This window comes from Aphanomyces invadans (genome assembly GCF_000520115.1).
Source record: "Aphanomyces invadans strain NJM9701 unplaced genomic scaffold supercont1.1, whole genome shotgun sequence".
In the NCBI taxonomy this organism is placed as follows: domain Eukaryota; phylum Oomycota; class Saprolegniomycetes; order Saprolegniales; family Verrucalvaceae; genus Aphanomyces; species Aphanomyces invadans.
In genome coordinates, this window is record NW_008580146.1 from 651,840 (window position 1) to 665,475 (window position 13,636).

General features: G+C 52.8%; 7 protein-coding genes across 7 annotated transcripts; 4 read left to right on the forward strand and 3 right to left on the reverse strand.

Moving 5' to 3' along the window:
• The first annotated feature begins 1,336 nt into the window (after positions 1-1,336).
• H310_00181 (hypothetical protein) lies at positions 1,337-2,587 on the forward strand. The gene is made up of 7 exons (XM_008862855.1): positions 1,337-1,584; positions 1,639-1,729; positions 1,775-1,840; positions 1,898-2,031; positions 2,081-2,130; positions 2,176-2,263; positions 2,310-2,587. The coding sequence occupies exons 1-7, from the start codon at positions 1,384-1,386 to the stop codon at positions 2,400-2,402; spliced, it is 723 nt and encodes a 240-aa protein (XP_008861077.1). The 5' UTR covers positions 1,337-1,383; the 3' UTR covers positions 2,403-2,587.
• On the reverse strand, positions 2,409-4,108 carry H310_00182 (hypothetical protein). The gene is made up of 2 exons (XM_008862856.1): positions 3,383-4,108; positions 2,409-3,327 (listed from the first exon to the last, which is right to left on the reverse strand). Exons 1-2 carry the CDS (start codon positions 4,084-4,086, stop codon positions 2,481-2,483), a joined length of 1,551 nt encoding a protein of 516 aa, XP_008861078.1. The 5' UTR covers positions 4,087-4,108; the 3' UTR covers positions 2,409-2,480.
• A 203-nt stretch (positions 4,109-4,311) lies between these two features.
• H310_00183 (hypothetical protein) lies at positions 4,312-5,546 on the forward strand. Its single transcript, XM_008862857.1, has 3 exons — positions 4,312-4,923; positions 4,971-5,205; positions 5,260-5,546. Exons 1-3 carry the CDS (start codon positions 4,370-4,372, stop codon positions 5,503-5,505), a joined length of 1,035 nt encoding a protein of 344 aa, XP_008861079.1. The 5' UTR covers positions 4,312-4,369; the 3' UTR covers positions 5,506-5,546.
• On the reverse strand, positions 5,467-6,488 carry H310_00184 (hypothetical protein). The gene is made up of 5 exons (XM_008862858.1): positions 6,070-6,488; positions 5,901-6,017; positions 5,786-5,856; positions 5,688-5,735; positions 5,467-5,637 (listed from the first exon to the last, which is right to left on the reverse strand). The coding sequence occupies exons 1-5, from the start codon at positions 6,464-6,466 to the stop codon at positions 5,533-5,535; spliced, it is 738 nt and encodes a 245-aa protein (XP_008861080.1). The 5' UTR covers positions 6,467-6,488; the 3' UTR covers positions 5,467-5,532.
• A 78-nt stretch (positions 6,489-6,566) lies between these two features.
• H310_00185 (hypothetical protein) lies at positions 6,567-7,571 on the forward strand. The gene has a single exon (XM_008862859.1). It carries the CDS (start codon positions 6,613-6,615, stop codon positions 7,534-7,536), a length of 924 nt encoding a protein of 307 aa, XP_008861081.1. The 5' UTR covers positions 6,567-6,612; the 3' UTR covers positions 7,537-7,571.
• Positions 7,572-8,323: 752 nt separating this feature from the next.
• On the reverse strand, positions 8,324-9,594 carry H310_00186 (hypothetical protein). Its single transcript, XM_008862860.1, has 3 exons — positions 9,231-9,594; positions 9,033-9,177; positions 8,324-8,979 (listed from the first exon to the last, which is right to left on the reverse strand). Exons 1-3 carry the CDS (start codon positions 9,478-9,480, stop codon positions 8,406-8,408), a joined length of 969 nt encoding a protein of 322 aa, XP_008861082.1. The 5' UTR covers positions 9,481-9,594; the 3' UTR covers positions 8,324-8,405.
• A 1,009-nt stretch (positions 9,595-10,603) lies between these two features.
• Positions 10,604-13,626, forward strand: H310_00187 (hypothetical protein). The gene is made up of 2 exons (XM_008862861.1): positions 10,604-11,036; positions 11,082-13,626. The coding sequence occupies exons 1-2, from the start codon at positions 10,627-10,629 to the stop codon at positions 13,597-13,599; spliced, it is 2,928 nt and encodes a 975-aa protein (XP_008861083.1). The 5' UTR covers positions 10,604-10,626; the 3' UTR covers positions 13,600-13,626.
• Positions 13,627-13,636: the final 10 nt, after the last annotated feature.

Genomic DNA, 13,636 nt, shown 5'->3' on the forward strand with positions numbered 1-13,636 from the left:
TTACATGAAGTGTTTAGTCATGTCGCTTGCATGTTGTCGCATAGGACTAGTTATCAAGGCGTCGGCTGTATGGGGCAGGACATTTGTACGACTTCTCTGTGAAGGTAGCATGTGTAGCTTGATGGAGTCGAATTTTGCTATGGATTCGCCCAAGGTTTTGTGATTCCGAGCGGATCGAATTGTTGAGATTGCCGAGAATATGTTGTTGCATTTCGCTGGAGTCCGAAAATGTTCACTTCGAGGATTACACCGTGGGGTTTCCGTTTTGTCCAAGTTGGATGAAGCCAGTGTCACGACGCATCAAGCATGACTTAGCTGGAGTGAGCATCACATGAGGGTGATGTCGATTCCGAGTGGTTTAGATCGAAATGATGCACAGCTGAAACAAAAATGGCATCTTGTCAGTGGCATCTCATCGCAACCCCCGGAAATTTGTCTAGAGCTTTTACTTGAAAGTACTTCATTTTTGATGGTAGCAACCAGTGGATGAACACGCCCATATGTAGCGTCGAAGAGCTTAGATTGAGGCTTCTTGATCATACACTTGTCCGTATTTCATTTCAGTCAGCCTTAACGCTTGTTTGCGGGTCGAATCTACGTAGTGTTGTCGCCCACATGCGGTCAAAACAACGATCGCTCGCGAAGTTGGTTTGATTCATGGCAGCAACGGCGCATTCAGAGGTCGCCCACGTATTACTGAACAGCAGTGGACAAAACACTAAATCGAGGCGCCGGCGTGCCGACATCGGTTCAACGACCCATCGAGACGCTTGACACCGCCGAAGCAAAACTGAAAATGATGTGGCACATGCAAAACGGACGTTGTGGGTTCTTTGCACTTCGAGAACGGCTGCCTCTCTTCTACGCTTCTTCAATGTCGCCTCTGATTGGTGGAGGTTTGATATCGAGGGACGAACCAGCGAATCAGAGTTGAATTCTTTTTGAATGAACCCATCTCATTGGTTCTCCCTTGGATTGGTCACGCATTCGTCATTCGGATACATTTTCCGGAATGTTGCCAAGCATGTGATTGGATGGAAAAGTGATCACATTGGAACCCTTCCCCTTTGCAACGCAAAGGTGTCGGTGGCAATTGTTGGATTGGGGTGGCGCCAGCGACGCGTGCATGCCCCATTTCACGAAATATGCGTCGTGCTGGAAAAATGCAGTGTTTTGCACTGGAATACTGCACAATATTGAGTCGAGTGAAGTTGGACGAGACAGTGTGAGTGTTATTGGTCCGGTTACATAATTGGTGTGATGAGTTGCAATTGCTATTAAATAGTGTGAAGGACAGACATTAAGGACACGTCGGATAAACATCCGGATTTTGGGTTGTGGAGACACTTCGTTGGGAAGTCGACCTAACGTTAACTTGAGTCCATGACGACAGCGTCCAAGGCGAAGCGATGGTTCCCATTGGAGTCGAATCCTCAAGTCATGAACGAGTACATCAGGCGAATGGGTATTCCCGAGGATGCAGACTTTGCCTTCTGTGATTTGTACAGCACTGACGAGTGGGCATTGGAGATGGTGCTCCGGCCTGTCTTGGGAGTTGTCATGCTCTTTCCGATCAAGCCCGTGGTAATACCATACAACTCCGTGGTGTCGTATGCATTTTTCATGCCAGTCTTATAGAGTGAGCTCCATGCCAAGGAGCAGCTCGAGCGCATTGAAAAGGAGGGCCAGATCGTTTCGCCTAACGTGTACTTCATGAAGCAAACTGTCGGTATGTTGCCGACGTCATGACATCACATTAAACGAGCATCTGTAGGCAATGCTTGCGGCACTGTTGGAATCTTGCATGCGCTTGGAAATGCCAAAGATTATTTGCCTCCTCGTACGCACGCTTCTTGCGTTTTGCAATTGTCTTAAGACTAACTTATTCCGACGCCAGGTGATGGCAGCTTCCTCAGTTCGTTTTTCTCCAAGACCGTTGGCAAAACACCCGACGAAATCGCGGCTATTCTGCAAGACGACGACGAAATTGAAGAAACCCATGCATCGGCAGCTCAAGAGGGCCAGTCCGAAGTGCGCTGCAACTTCCTGTGGCTCCTTTGCTTGACAAGTCAATTCGTAGCAACTCGAGCGAGTGGACGATCCCATCAATACGCATTTTGTCTGTTTCAGGTGCGTGGACAAACCTGTCGTCCAGATCAAAGAATGTGTGAGTAGTGTCGTGGACGGGCATTTGTACGAGCTGGACGGCCGCAAGAAGTTTCCAGTCAATCATGGCCCGTCGTCCCAGGAGACTCTGCTCGAGGTGCGTATTCTTATGGTGACAACATGGCAATCTTACCTTACTCTAGGATGCGTGCAGGGTGATTCGTCAATTCATGGCTCGCGACGAGGGCGAAGTCCGCTTTACGATTGTCGCGCTAGCAAAAGCCCTAACAGACTAAAGATAACCCCGACGCCGTTTTGTCTCGGAGAAGTTTGTCACAGTCGTATTAAATAGGTTGTGAGTACTAGTTTGAATATCACGGAGCGATCAGTCGTATCAGTCGATTGCCAGCGTCTCCGACGTAGATGAAACCATCCGCATCGACTGCGACGCTCATGGGATTGCCAAACGTTGGTGCCTGTGGGCGCAACGTAGGGTCTGCGGGGACAAAGTCGTCCTGGGCTCCAAAGTCCCCCGTGCCGTACTCGCGCAAGAGTGTTCCGTTGATGTCAAACACTGTGACCGAATTGTTCCATGAGTCGGCAACAACCAGCTGCGACCCGTTCGCACCCAACGCGATGCCGTACGGCTTGTCGAACAGGTAGCACTGATCTTGTTCAAACTGAACACAGTCGGCCTGGCGCGCGGTGCTGGCCAAGGCAAAGCCCCGCGGGGTTAGCGTTGTCACTTCGTTCATCTCCATGTCAATGCGACGAATCGCGCGGTTGTACATGTCAGCCAGGTAGACAAAACGTCCCGTCGGGTCCACGACAAGCGACCGCACGTAGCGAAATCTGGCAGATGCGGCGTGCCCGTCAGCGTACCCCCGCCATCCGTTGCCAGCAATGACCGTGACAGTTCCATCAAGGTCAATCTTCTCGACCATGGCCCCCGACCCAATAAACAAGTTGCCCACGGAATCGACGGCGACGGAAATGGGCACGTAGTAGTCGACTTCTTCGTCAAACACGTAAATGGGTAAAGACGCTGGTTGCTCCATTCGACGGTTGCGTGCTGAGAACTTGGTCGACACGGTGCCATTCTGAATCGAGCGGACGGCTTGGTTGTCTCGAGATGCCACGTACACAATGTTGCGATCGACGTCAATTGCTAGCCCGGTGGGGAACGAAAATCGGGCACTTGCAACAGGTCCATCAACCTCCCTGTGCATATCGATGAGCTAATGTCAGCGTTGCAAGATGACAAGATCACACGTACGCATAGATTGTCGAGCCGGCAAAATCGTTCAACGTGCCGTTCCACGTGTATATCCTGTTGGCAAAAGCGTCTGCAATGTAGAGGGTTCCGTTCGCATCCATCGCCATCGCAGATGCACGGACATTTTGCACAATCGTTGTCACTTGACCGGCGGCAAGCGCTTGAGTTATCAATTCGGAGGTAAATACGGAGTACAGGCCAATGCCCACGAGCAGGACAAACCCAAACACGTATAAGATGAGCTGCCGCATGCGTTTGAAGAAGAGCCGCCGGCGCGTGATGAATGACACCTTTTCTTCAAGCCGACGAATGCTCCGTGCTTTTTCGATTAGGCTAGACCGCTTCGTTTGGGGTTTTGCCTTGGGGCTTTTGGCTTTTTTGGACTCTGGCGATTTCAATGACTGGTTAACATCGACGGGGACGACCTTGATTTTGTTGACTTGTTTCCCTTGGAATCGATTGTAGTGGAACGCACTCTTGGGCACATTTGGGGTAGAAATCACTGTCTGGGGTGCAACATGCGGTTGGGCCCCTAAAGACATAGAGTCGGCTGAATCGAGGCGTGGGAAATCGACCGCTGATTTCCTCCGCTGGTGAAACGCGGCCTGCTCGGTGCGGAAGGTCGTGATTACACTCCGCTTTCGCTTCGCATCGCGTCGAGCGCTGTCGTCCATGGCGTGGAACTCTTGCACCTCCGCCGACATCGTGACAGCAACGCCTTCAGCCGTTGCGTTCTCTGTGAAACGATGTCCCCACGAAACCGAACCAACTGCTTCTGCGAAACGTCCTCGCGAATAGTAAGTACGGAGTAGTACCATTGAGACCTAGTATCTACTAATAATAATCTGTGTATGTAGCTTAGCGTATCCGGCTGCTTTCCGGATACGGATCGTTTTGAATGCTTTGGCGCCTTTGCGTTTGAATTTGTCGGAGCCACCCCGCCACTCTCAAACTTGCTGCGCGACGCCCTGCCCCGACCACACCCCCATGGACATGACTTCCCCGATCCGAACGAAATCGACGCAGAAGGAAAACCCAAAGGCATGCCCCACGCATGGAGTGAGTCAGCCCCGCGCACCTGTGAAGAGGAAGCCGCTGAGTACAATCTCCGACAACGTCCAACCTCCACAAGATGAAGGAAAGACAATCTCATCGAAACGACTGAAACCGTCCAGTTCTGCGGCGTGCACACCAACTTCAGACGATTCGCGATTGACAATCCCGATAGAATGTCCAGAACGGAGAGACGAGGTCAATCTGGCCTGGATGGACATGTGTTGCGCCCTCCTGCACAAGAAGCGATCGATGTACGCTCCTGTTGCACAACCGTCAGATTTGAGTGACCTTTTGCTCCCCACGATTAAGCATGACGAGGTAAAGGATCCGACCGCGCTCTCCGTTGAAGTGAGCGACCCAAGCCCTCCACAGACCAGTGAAGGCGAAGTGCGGGATTTCGATGTTACGAACGCAGCATTGGCCCTGCACGAAAACAGTCAACCTTCATCAACGTGCTGTGGATGCAAAACCGGATGCCTTAAATTGTAAGCTTCAGCTACGCGTTGCATGATCGCTCATAACGTGCATTTAGGTACTGCCGGTGTTTTTTGACGCGTGGGTTTTGTACATCGCAATGTACTTGTGCTTCGTGCTTAAACACCAAAGATTCAACCCAGCGTCTGTCCGCTATCGCGATGCACTTGAAGAATAACATTCACGCGTTCCGAGTGTCGTCTTCAGCCACTTCGGTCGTTGCGAACGGGGTGACAAAGTCCTTCGATGCAAAGTTGGCTACCATCACCAAGTTCGTACCAATGGTCCCCAATGTACCGCACGCCATACTGATCTCCCGTGATAACGTGCCTCATCGCCGCGCCTAGGATCAGGCGAATGCTATTGCGTGCCGGTGCAAAAAGTCCAAGTGTTCCAAAAAATACTGCGACTGTTTTCAAGCTGGTATTGCGTGTGGTCCTCGCTGCCAATGTCGAGACTGCTGCAATAACTCACCCAAGGAAACTAATACTAAGCAAATCATCTATGCTCAAGACACGATCAAGGTCATCGTGACACGCACGCCCCGTCAAGCCCCTGGCACATCCATCCCCATGTTCCGTGTGCACTTATGAACTAATTGCGAGCACTGTAACCTGTCATTATGCTTCCCGTGTAACCAAGCGGCGCCACGTATTTTCCTGCACTTCGTTTTGCAGAATGTCGTAGATTTGGGAGCATCCATCCTTTGCCGTCGACATCAACGTCTACGATGGCGCCGTCAGTCGGCGCGAAACCCAAAGATTTGTCCACGTACTTCGAACAGTTCGAGCGGCAACTTGCTCTCCATTTGCACCAAGCTCAGCTGTGACACTCTCCTGATGAGATTTACTCCGTGGTGTCATGACTGCTTACCTTGTTGTTGCGAGCTGTGAGCGCCACAGTCAAGTCCGGACAACGGGAGCTTTGCTCAGTGTAGTTTAAATCTGTCCATGACAATGTCAACTTAGATTGGAAAGGACCCTCTTACCGCATAAAAGCGTTTGCTGGATGTAGCCGGCCGAGCATGCCACGACGAAATCCTTCATGGCAATTCCAGCGTCGATCAGCGCCAAGGACACTGCGTTAATGCAGGCCGCGAGTTCACCTATCGATATAGCACGATTAAAAATACTCGGAGCATTGAATGGATAACTTACCTCCATCAGCATGAAGCACTTGGACAAAGATGTCGATTTGAGAGCGCGGGTACAATTGTGTCGAGATGGTACTGTCGAATATTTGAAGGATCGCCAAGGAGCTCTCGAGCTTCTTGCGGTCGGCCTTGTGCGTCACTTTGCGTTCGCTTGTTGCAAAAGGCGCTTGGGTCACTTCGCACGTCACACGAGCCTTCGTTTGCGCCACTTCCTCGGTTTGCTTTCGCCCAGAGTGTTCTTTCGGCCCGTACACGACGGCCATCACCTTGGTCTGTCCTTGTTCAACGTAGGCCGATCCATCCACACGCTGGAAGAGCCCAAACTTGGCACGAACACGTCGTACTTCACCGGCTCGACGACCGTCCACGCGGAGTCCGGCTACACTCACAAACTCCTTCATCCTCTTGCTGCGATCGATCGCAGAGTGCCGATATCATTGGAGGAGATAAAATCAGGAAAATACCGATTTGAACACAGAATTTGAGGAGTTTTAGAATATCGCCTGATTCACCACTCCAACTGCGCCAAGTCGCGGCCGGCCCTACGATGGCCTTCTCCATGAAGCTGAAATCTGGCAAGAAATCGTCCGTTCCACCTGTGTCTGCTGCGACTCAACGGTCGAGTTCGGTCTTTTCTATTGACGAACCGCCTCCAGTGGTGACAAAAGGACCTTCCTCCCTTCCGCCACCGCCCCTCCTCTCGCAACCGCGACCCGGCGTGTACTCCAAGTCTGAACGCGTGGCGCATGAAGCCTTGGCTGATGACCCGAACGTATTTGATTATGATGGTGCATACGACTCGATTCAAGCTGAACGGCAGAAACTGAAGGAAGCAAAGAAGGTTCACGGAGCTCCTCAGTCGAAGTATATTGGAGCCCTCATGGAGAAAGCCAAGATTCGTGAAGTCGAGCACGATCGAATCCGAGAACGCCGCTTGCTCAAGGAGCGCGAAGAGGACGATGCTCTCCATGGAGACAAGGAGAAGTTCATCACGGCGTCGTACAAGCGAAAGCTGATGGAATCGAAACGCTGGGAGCAGGAGGACGCGAGGCTTGCCGCGATCGAAGCCGCAAACGACGTGACCAAACGAGAGCATGGCATGGCTGGTTTCTACGCGAACCTGTTGACGAATAACATTGCGATGGGGGGCGATGTTTCCAAAGCCACTAGTGCATACACGACCGGCAAACTGTCCATGAAGCGTTCAGACTCCCTGGACGCCACCATCCCGCCATCACCGAAGAAATTGAAGGGCGAAGACAAACCAAAGGAAGTCATGAAAGAGGTCTCTTCACCCAAATCAGCTCCTGCAGCTACAATTCAGCGAGTTAATCGCGACGACCACACAAACGAGGCCTCAACAAAGGAACTGCCTGTCCCATCACCAGCGCCAACGCAGAGCAGAGAAGATGTCATTCGAGCGGCTAAAGAAAGATATTTGGCCAGAAAGCAAGCAATGCAGTCGTCTTGATCATCGAACCCCTCAAATACATGGGTATACTTTCCCTTTGACGGTGTTGTCGCTCTGGGGTGGGGCGCAAACCCGGATCAGCCAAGTCTACATGCACAGACTCCAAAACGTATTTACGAGAGCTGACACAACCACTCTGCACAACGGAGAAGCACAACAGAAGTCCCGTTGGCGCCACCTTGCTTGCTGGTGCGGCATGCCAACTTGTTGCCAGCGGGGTGATGTATGTAATGCAAGCCACAATGCAGCGGGGTGGGTACACCGTGTGAGTTGGTTAAATCCAATGCATCCTTCCAAGATCTGTCGCTTTCATATCGCTCGACAATGCTCTTGTAGCGACAGGTCCTTGTCCTTTTGCTGACGAGGTGCCGACGCACCCGCCCGTGTCCACCAGTTTGAAGTGCCCCGTTTCTCGTTGCATGTCAATCTGGAATATCCAACCGCCGTTGTGAGCCAATCACAATTTTGCTTATCAACCGTGTCCCACATTCAAATCCAAACGTTTCATACCGACGTTCGAAACGTTGCGTTGACATTTGGCTTGTTCGCGGGTTGTGAAACGAGATGGGCAGCGGGATATTGGAGGCGGCCTGCCGACTGTACGGTTGCTCGACTGGGTCCTCTATTACCTGAACATTTTTCTATACACAAACAAGATGTTCGGTGAAGCCCTGGCGTTTCATATCTATATCGGACGTTTCTTAAGGTTCGACATCGTGTCGAACATCACCGCCGACTCTTTCCACCCGCCGCTACCACGCGGCAGGTGGAAGCGCCGTGCACGGAAGGACGCGCGAAATAGGATGCGTTGTATTATCTTATATGGAATAAAATTAAGGATAACTAATGATACTGCCGTGTCTCGGTGGTCAATGGACCGACTGGTACTCGCGATGCAACCCGAGCAGCGACTTGGCCGCCAAGATTTCAACATCGCGGAATCCTTCCTTGTTGTGGTGTTCAAACGAGTCTTCTGACGACGCGGGCGAGTTATTGCCACTTTCGTTGTCTTGGGGTTCTGTTCGTCGCATGCGCTTGACAACTTTGTCTGGCACAGATGCAATCCGAAAAGCTGATTTGACGTTGTCGTCGTCGTCGTTGGATCCAGCACTGCGCGGTGACGATGGGGGAGAGTTCGACCCCGCAAGGAAGGAAATGTTGGTTGGCACATCTAACTTGGCGCCACGAGGACCTCCTCGACCCGTTGACAGGAAATTTTTCACTTCCACGCCAGACTGACGCAAGACGGGTTGCCATAATCGTTTGCGAGCGTTCGTGAACCAGTTGGAAAGTTGCTTCACTTCGATGCCGGCTTCAGCGGCCAATTCTTCCTTCTCTTCTTCGCTCGGGTACGGATGTGCAAAATGCTCAGGAGAAAACATCCAAGCTTTCAACACACTCTTTGCTTCGGGATTCAACGTGCCTCGCCGTGTCCCCTTTTTCCTACGAGTATTGTCAATACCAGTGTTTGATAGCAACGCCACTTTTGGATGTACCGTTTGGCAAAATCGGCGTCCATCATCTTATTCTCGCTCGGACTCGTTTCGGGGAACGGCGGTGGTGGTGTGAAGTGCAATGGGGTTTCGCACGCGGACGGGATCTTGAGCGTCGCGAGTTTCTTGTCCATGGTGATATATGGATCTGCACCAGATATGAGCTTCAACGGCAACGAAGCACACGTTGCGAGGTCGTACCTGACACTTTAAGCTGCAAATGCGGTGGATGCGACACGTGTTTAGACGCGAACGAGTGTGGAAGCTTCATGATGGGAGGTGGGGTGACAGTGCGTGTGGGTGGCGTCGCAAACTCCATCTTGGGACTGCCTGGTCGCGTGGTTGTGTGGGGGTGGACCTTGGGCAAGTCCAAGGTCAAACTGTTGGTCGTGGCAGGCACCAACCGACTCGGGCTGATGAAGCTGCTGGTCTTGGATGTTGTCGAGTCCATTGATGCGTGTCGAGTGCAGCAGTCGATGGGACGCGGTCGCAAATCAGTTGCGCTCGAGATGGCTTTTTCGTGAGTGCTTGTTGCTGTGATTTGGAAAAACCACGCTAATCGAAGATTTATGACACTCGGTGCTTGGATGTTCTATTGACCTGCGTGCGAATCAAATCCTGACAGAATGTGGCGACGCCGTGCATTATGTACGGTCGCGAACACACTGTCAATGCCCATGCTTAGATTGTACGTACGACGTATGTACTGGAGATGGACGGTCCGATCCCACCGTTGTGTGGGCCATCAGCTTCTTATTTCGAAGCGACGCGTTTCGAACGCCCCCCGACCCCTTGGACGACGCGTTTCAAACGTCTTGATTCCATTCGAAACGTTTGATATCGCCATGGCGATGCCCATCAACGCGGGTTGAAACCCCATACTGAATCCAAGTGCTTTTCGCCGAACTTTACCCAAGTGGATGTTCCAACCGACCGCCTGCACTTGTACCTGCCCCAAGCGGCATTCCAAATCGAAGAATTGGACGGTCAACGGATGCCAGCCGATGGCAGAGTTTTGATACGGCGGAGCCGTTCCTGCGAATGCAACCTCGATCTGATGAGGACTCACCTCGCTGGCTGTCCCAAGTCGCATATTCGCCACCATAATAAGATGACAGCGCGATAATTGGGATGGAAACTCGAACAAATTGATTGACCATTTGATGCATCGTGGTGACCTCTTGTTCGGGGTACGTCGTCTTCGCGCAATGACCAAACGCGGATGCGAACACTAGACTACCGAAGCAAGTACGACGATACGCGTGACCTCTCCACGTGGTCAACAGGAGTGCAGGATGCCAGACGCCGAGTGGACTGCAAAGAGAACTTGTGCAAGATCACTCGACAACCATTAGCTGAATCCATGAACAGGTGTCTCGTGTGCTACAAAATGCGATGGATGCATCTCGAGCGTCGCTTGCTTCGCGTGCATGTCCCGTGTCCGTCCTAATGAGTTCATGATGCCGCTTTGGCGCATTCCGACCCAATTGATCTCATATCGATAGAGTTACTCCGGTTTTGCATTCCGGATAAAGCGGCTCCACGCATCCGGATAACAACACGGGCAATCCTAGCACACATTCTGGTCCCAGTCATCATGAGCGCCGTGGCGACGTGGGAGAAAATCCTTCCGCAGCAAGGGAACGACTGGACTCTGGCGGAGGATGCAGCACTGGCGAGCCAGCTCAAGCTTTTCTCGCAGCAACTTTTTGCCAAGACGAAGGAGCTCGAGAACTCGATATGGGAGCTCGGACTCGCTGCTGAAAAATCCGACGTTCGCTTAAACAACACGATCAACCATTTCCTCATGCTGAGTGACAGCCAATTCATTGAAAATCGCGTGTACGAAGAGGACGAAGACGAGATTGTCAAGGACGAGATGAAGACCACCACCGAGCCGTCGTCCACAGCGACGACTGCGCCGGGTGAGGCCACAACGACAGAATCGAAAGACGTTGCCACCGAAGATGCGAAGAAGAAGGAGATCCAAGTGGTCGATCAATACAGGTGTAGTGCTCTCATGATGATGGATCATGTCTCACTCGTCCGTAGGACGGCGTTGACCCTCGGCATGGAAGCACTCAAGCTATTTGCTGTCGGTGACGAAGAAGATGTGCTCGACATCTACAACGAGAGACCTTTGCCGTTTGTAATCGGTACGAAGGAGTTCCTGGAAGATGAGTACTTGGGTCTGGGGGCGGCCCCCGATTCCGACGATGAAAATGACGAGGACGAGTCGGGTGAGGACTATTCATCGGAGGAGGAGGAATCCGAAGAGGAAGAGTCGGAGGAAGATGAAGAAGAAGGATCAGAGGAAGAAGAGTCGGACGAAGAAAGCATTGAGCCCGTCCAAGCAAAACGACCGCCGATGCCCCCAATGCCTCCTCCGCGACCGAGCGAGGAATGGGAAAACGAGTCGACAGATGATCTGTTTGGTCAGCGCACACCGAAACCAAGGGCCCAAGCCAGTGCCGCCCCAAGTCGCAGAGGTCTCTTCGGCATGGACGACGACGATGATGATGACAGCGACGACAGCCATCCCGGTCCCTCCACGTCCAAGGCAAAGAGCAACTCCTTGTTTGCCCCCGAAGACTTGGGACGTGACTTGTTTGATGGAAAGCCATCCGCGGCTGCGCCAGCCCCCCCTCCTAAACTTGACTTGTTTGGGGAACTCAGAGCTCGGGCTGGTAAGACTCGCGTAGCGTCAGATGACGACGATTCAGACGAGGGACTATTTGGTTCGTCATCGAAACCTCCTGCCAGACAACCCAGTGCCGCCGCGACACCCGCTGGGCTGTCGCTGTTTGGAGAGAGCGACAGCGATGCTGAATCGTCGTCAAGTGGGCTCTTTGGAAGGCAAACATCAACCGCAATGGATTTGAAGCGGCCTCCGCCTGGCGCGGTACCGCTTCCCCAGCAACTCACGCGCGCCGACAGTAACGACTCGAGCCTGTTTGGAACCACAACACGCCCTCGTGCTGAAGCAAAACAACCAGCAAACGCGAAGTCATCGAAACTTCTCTTTGACAGTGACGACGACAGTGATGATGGCGGTGGATTGTTTGGTGTTGCGTCAAAAGCTCCTGTCCCACCTGCTGCCTCCATTGCAGCAGCGCAACCAAAGGCAACTCCTCCAGTTCCTGCAAAAACAGCCAGTGCCAAGGCCACATCACCGTCCTCCTTCTTTAACGACGGCAGTGACGATGACAGCGATGACGGTTTGCTGTTTGGGTCAAAGCCTACCCCGCCTCCAGAGAAATTGCAACCACCGATTCAATCTCAACCCCAAATGCCACCCATTCAACGGCCTCTACCTACCGCGGTACCACCGAAAGCGTCCACTCTTTTTGGCGGGGACAGCGACGGTGACAGTGACGATGATGGGGGGTTATTTGGTCGTCCAGCTCCGCCGGCGGCTCCAGCCTCTAAGCCTGCCTCGGTCACAGTGACTGAAACAGTGACGACCACTGCAACGATCGCACCAGCTCAACCTCCCCAAACTCGCTTACACAGCTTGTTTCAAAGCCAAGACTACACGAACGAGTCGAGTGCCAACCTATTCAGCACGCCCAAGTCGCCTCGAAGCGCAGCTGTGCAGCGAAACGCGAGCAGTTCCGCGGCACCAGCAAAATCTCCTGCAACCAACCTTTTCGGTGGAGACGAAAGTGACAACGAATCGAATGCTGGAGATCTCTTCGGTGCCCCACCGCCAAAACCCACTGCGACTGCCAAACCGCCACCTGCTGCAGGTCAGCTCCCCACCGCTCGCACACCGGTGCCAGATCCCGTTGCAGTGATTGCGCCAACTGATGCCTCCACTATTTCAAAACCGGCGGCAAAAGTCGACAGCGATGACGACTGGAGTGACGACGACGGTGGTCTATTCGGTCGTGCTTCAGTCGGCATGTCCACCAAACCCCCTCTTGCAGCGGCAAATCCGACGCCAAATACTGCAAGCAATGTGTTTGGTAGCGCCACTCAATCATCCAGCACCAGCTCGCTGTTTGGCGGTGCACCTCAACCAACGAGTTCGGCATCGTTATTTGGCAATGCAGCAGCCACGCATCAACCTGCGGCGACTCTATCGAGCGCGTCCGCAGCAGCGAGCTCCAGCTCTTCATTATTCGGAGATCCTCGAGTCGTCAGTGCTGCCTCAAACGTCGCATCTACTGCTACTTTAAGTGACGCCAAGTCATGGGCAACTTCGTCGAGCTCGTTGTTTGGTGACCAATCGTCAGCCACGACCGCAGGGGCCGTGCTTCGAGCCGCGCCACCAGCAGCGATACTCGGTACTGTCGCAACAGTGGCGTCGTCTTCGGCAGATTTATTTGGCAGCGACGCTGTGGCTTCCAGCAGTCTGTTTGGACATTCGTCTACCTCCACCACAGCCCTCCCAACTTCTTCCTCGTCAACAATATTGATTGGCGACGCACCTAAGCCTGTTGCACCAGCAGCGACGAGAGCGCCGCCTCCACCCACCGCGTCCCGGCTGTTCGAAGCGCAAGACTCCGACTCGGATGGATGGTCGGACGATGATGCATCGCTTTTCGGCCCGCCTAAACGCAAATAATTCAAACAACTCGAATTAGTGTTCCAACGCGTGTGAT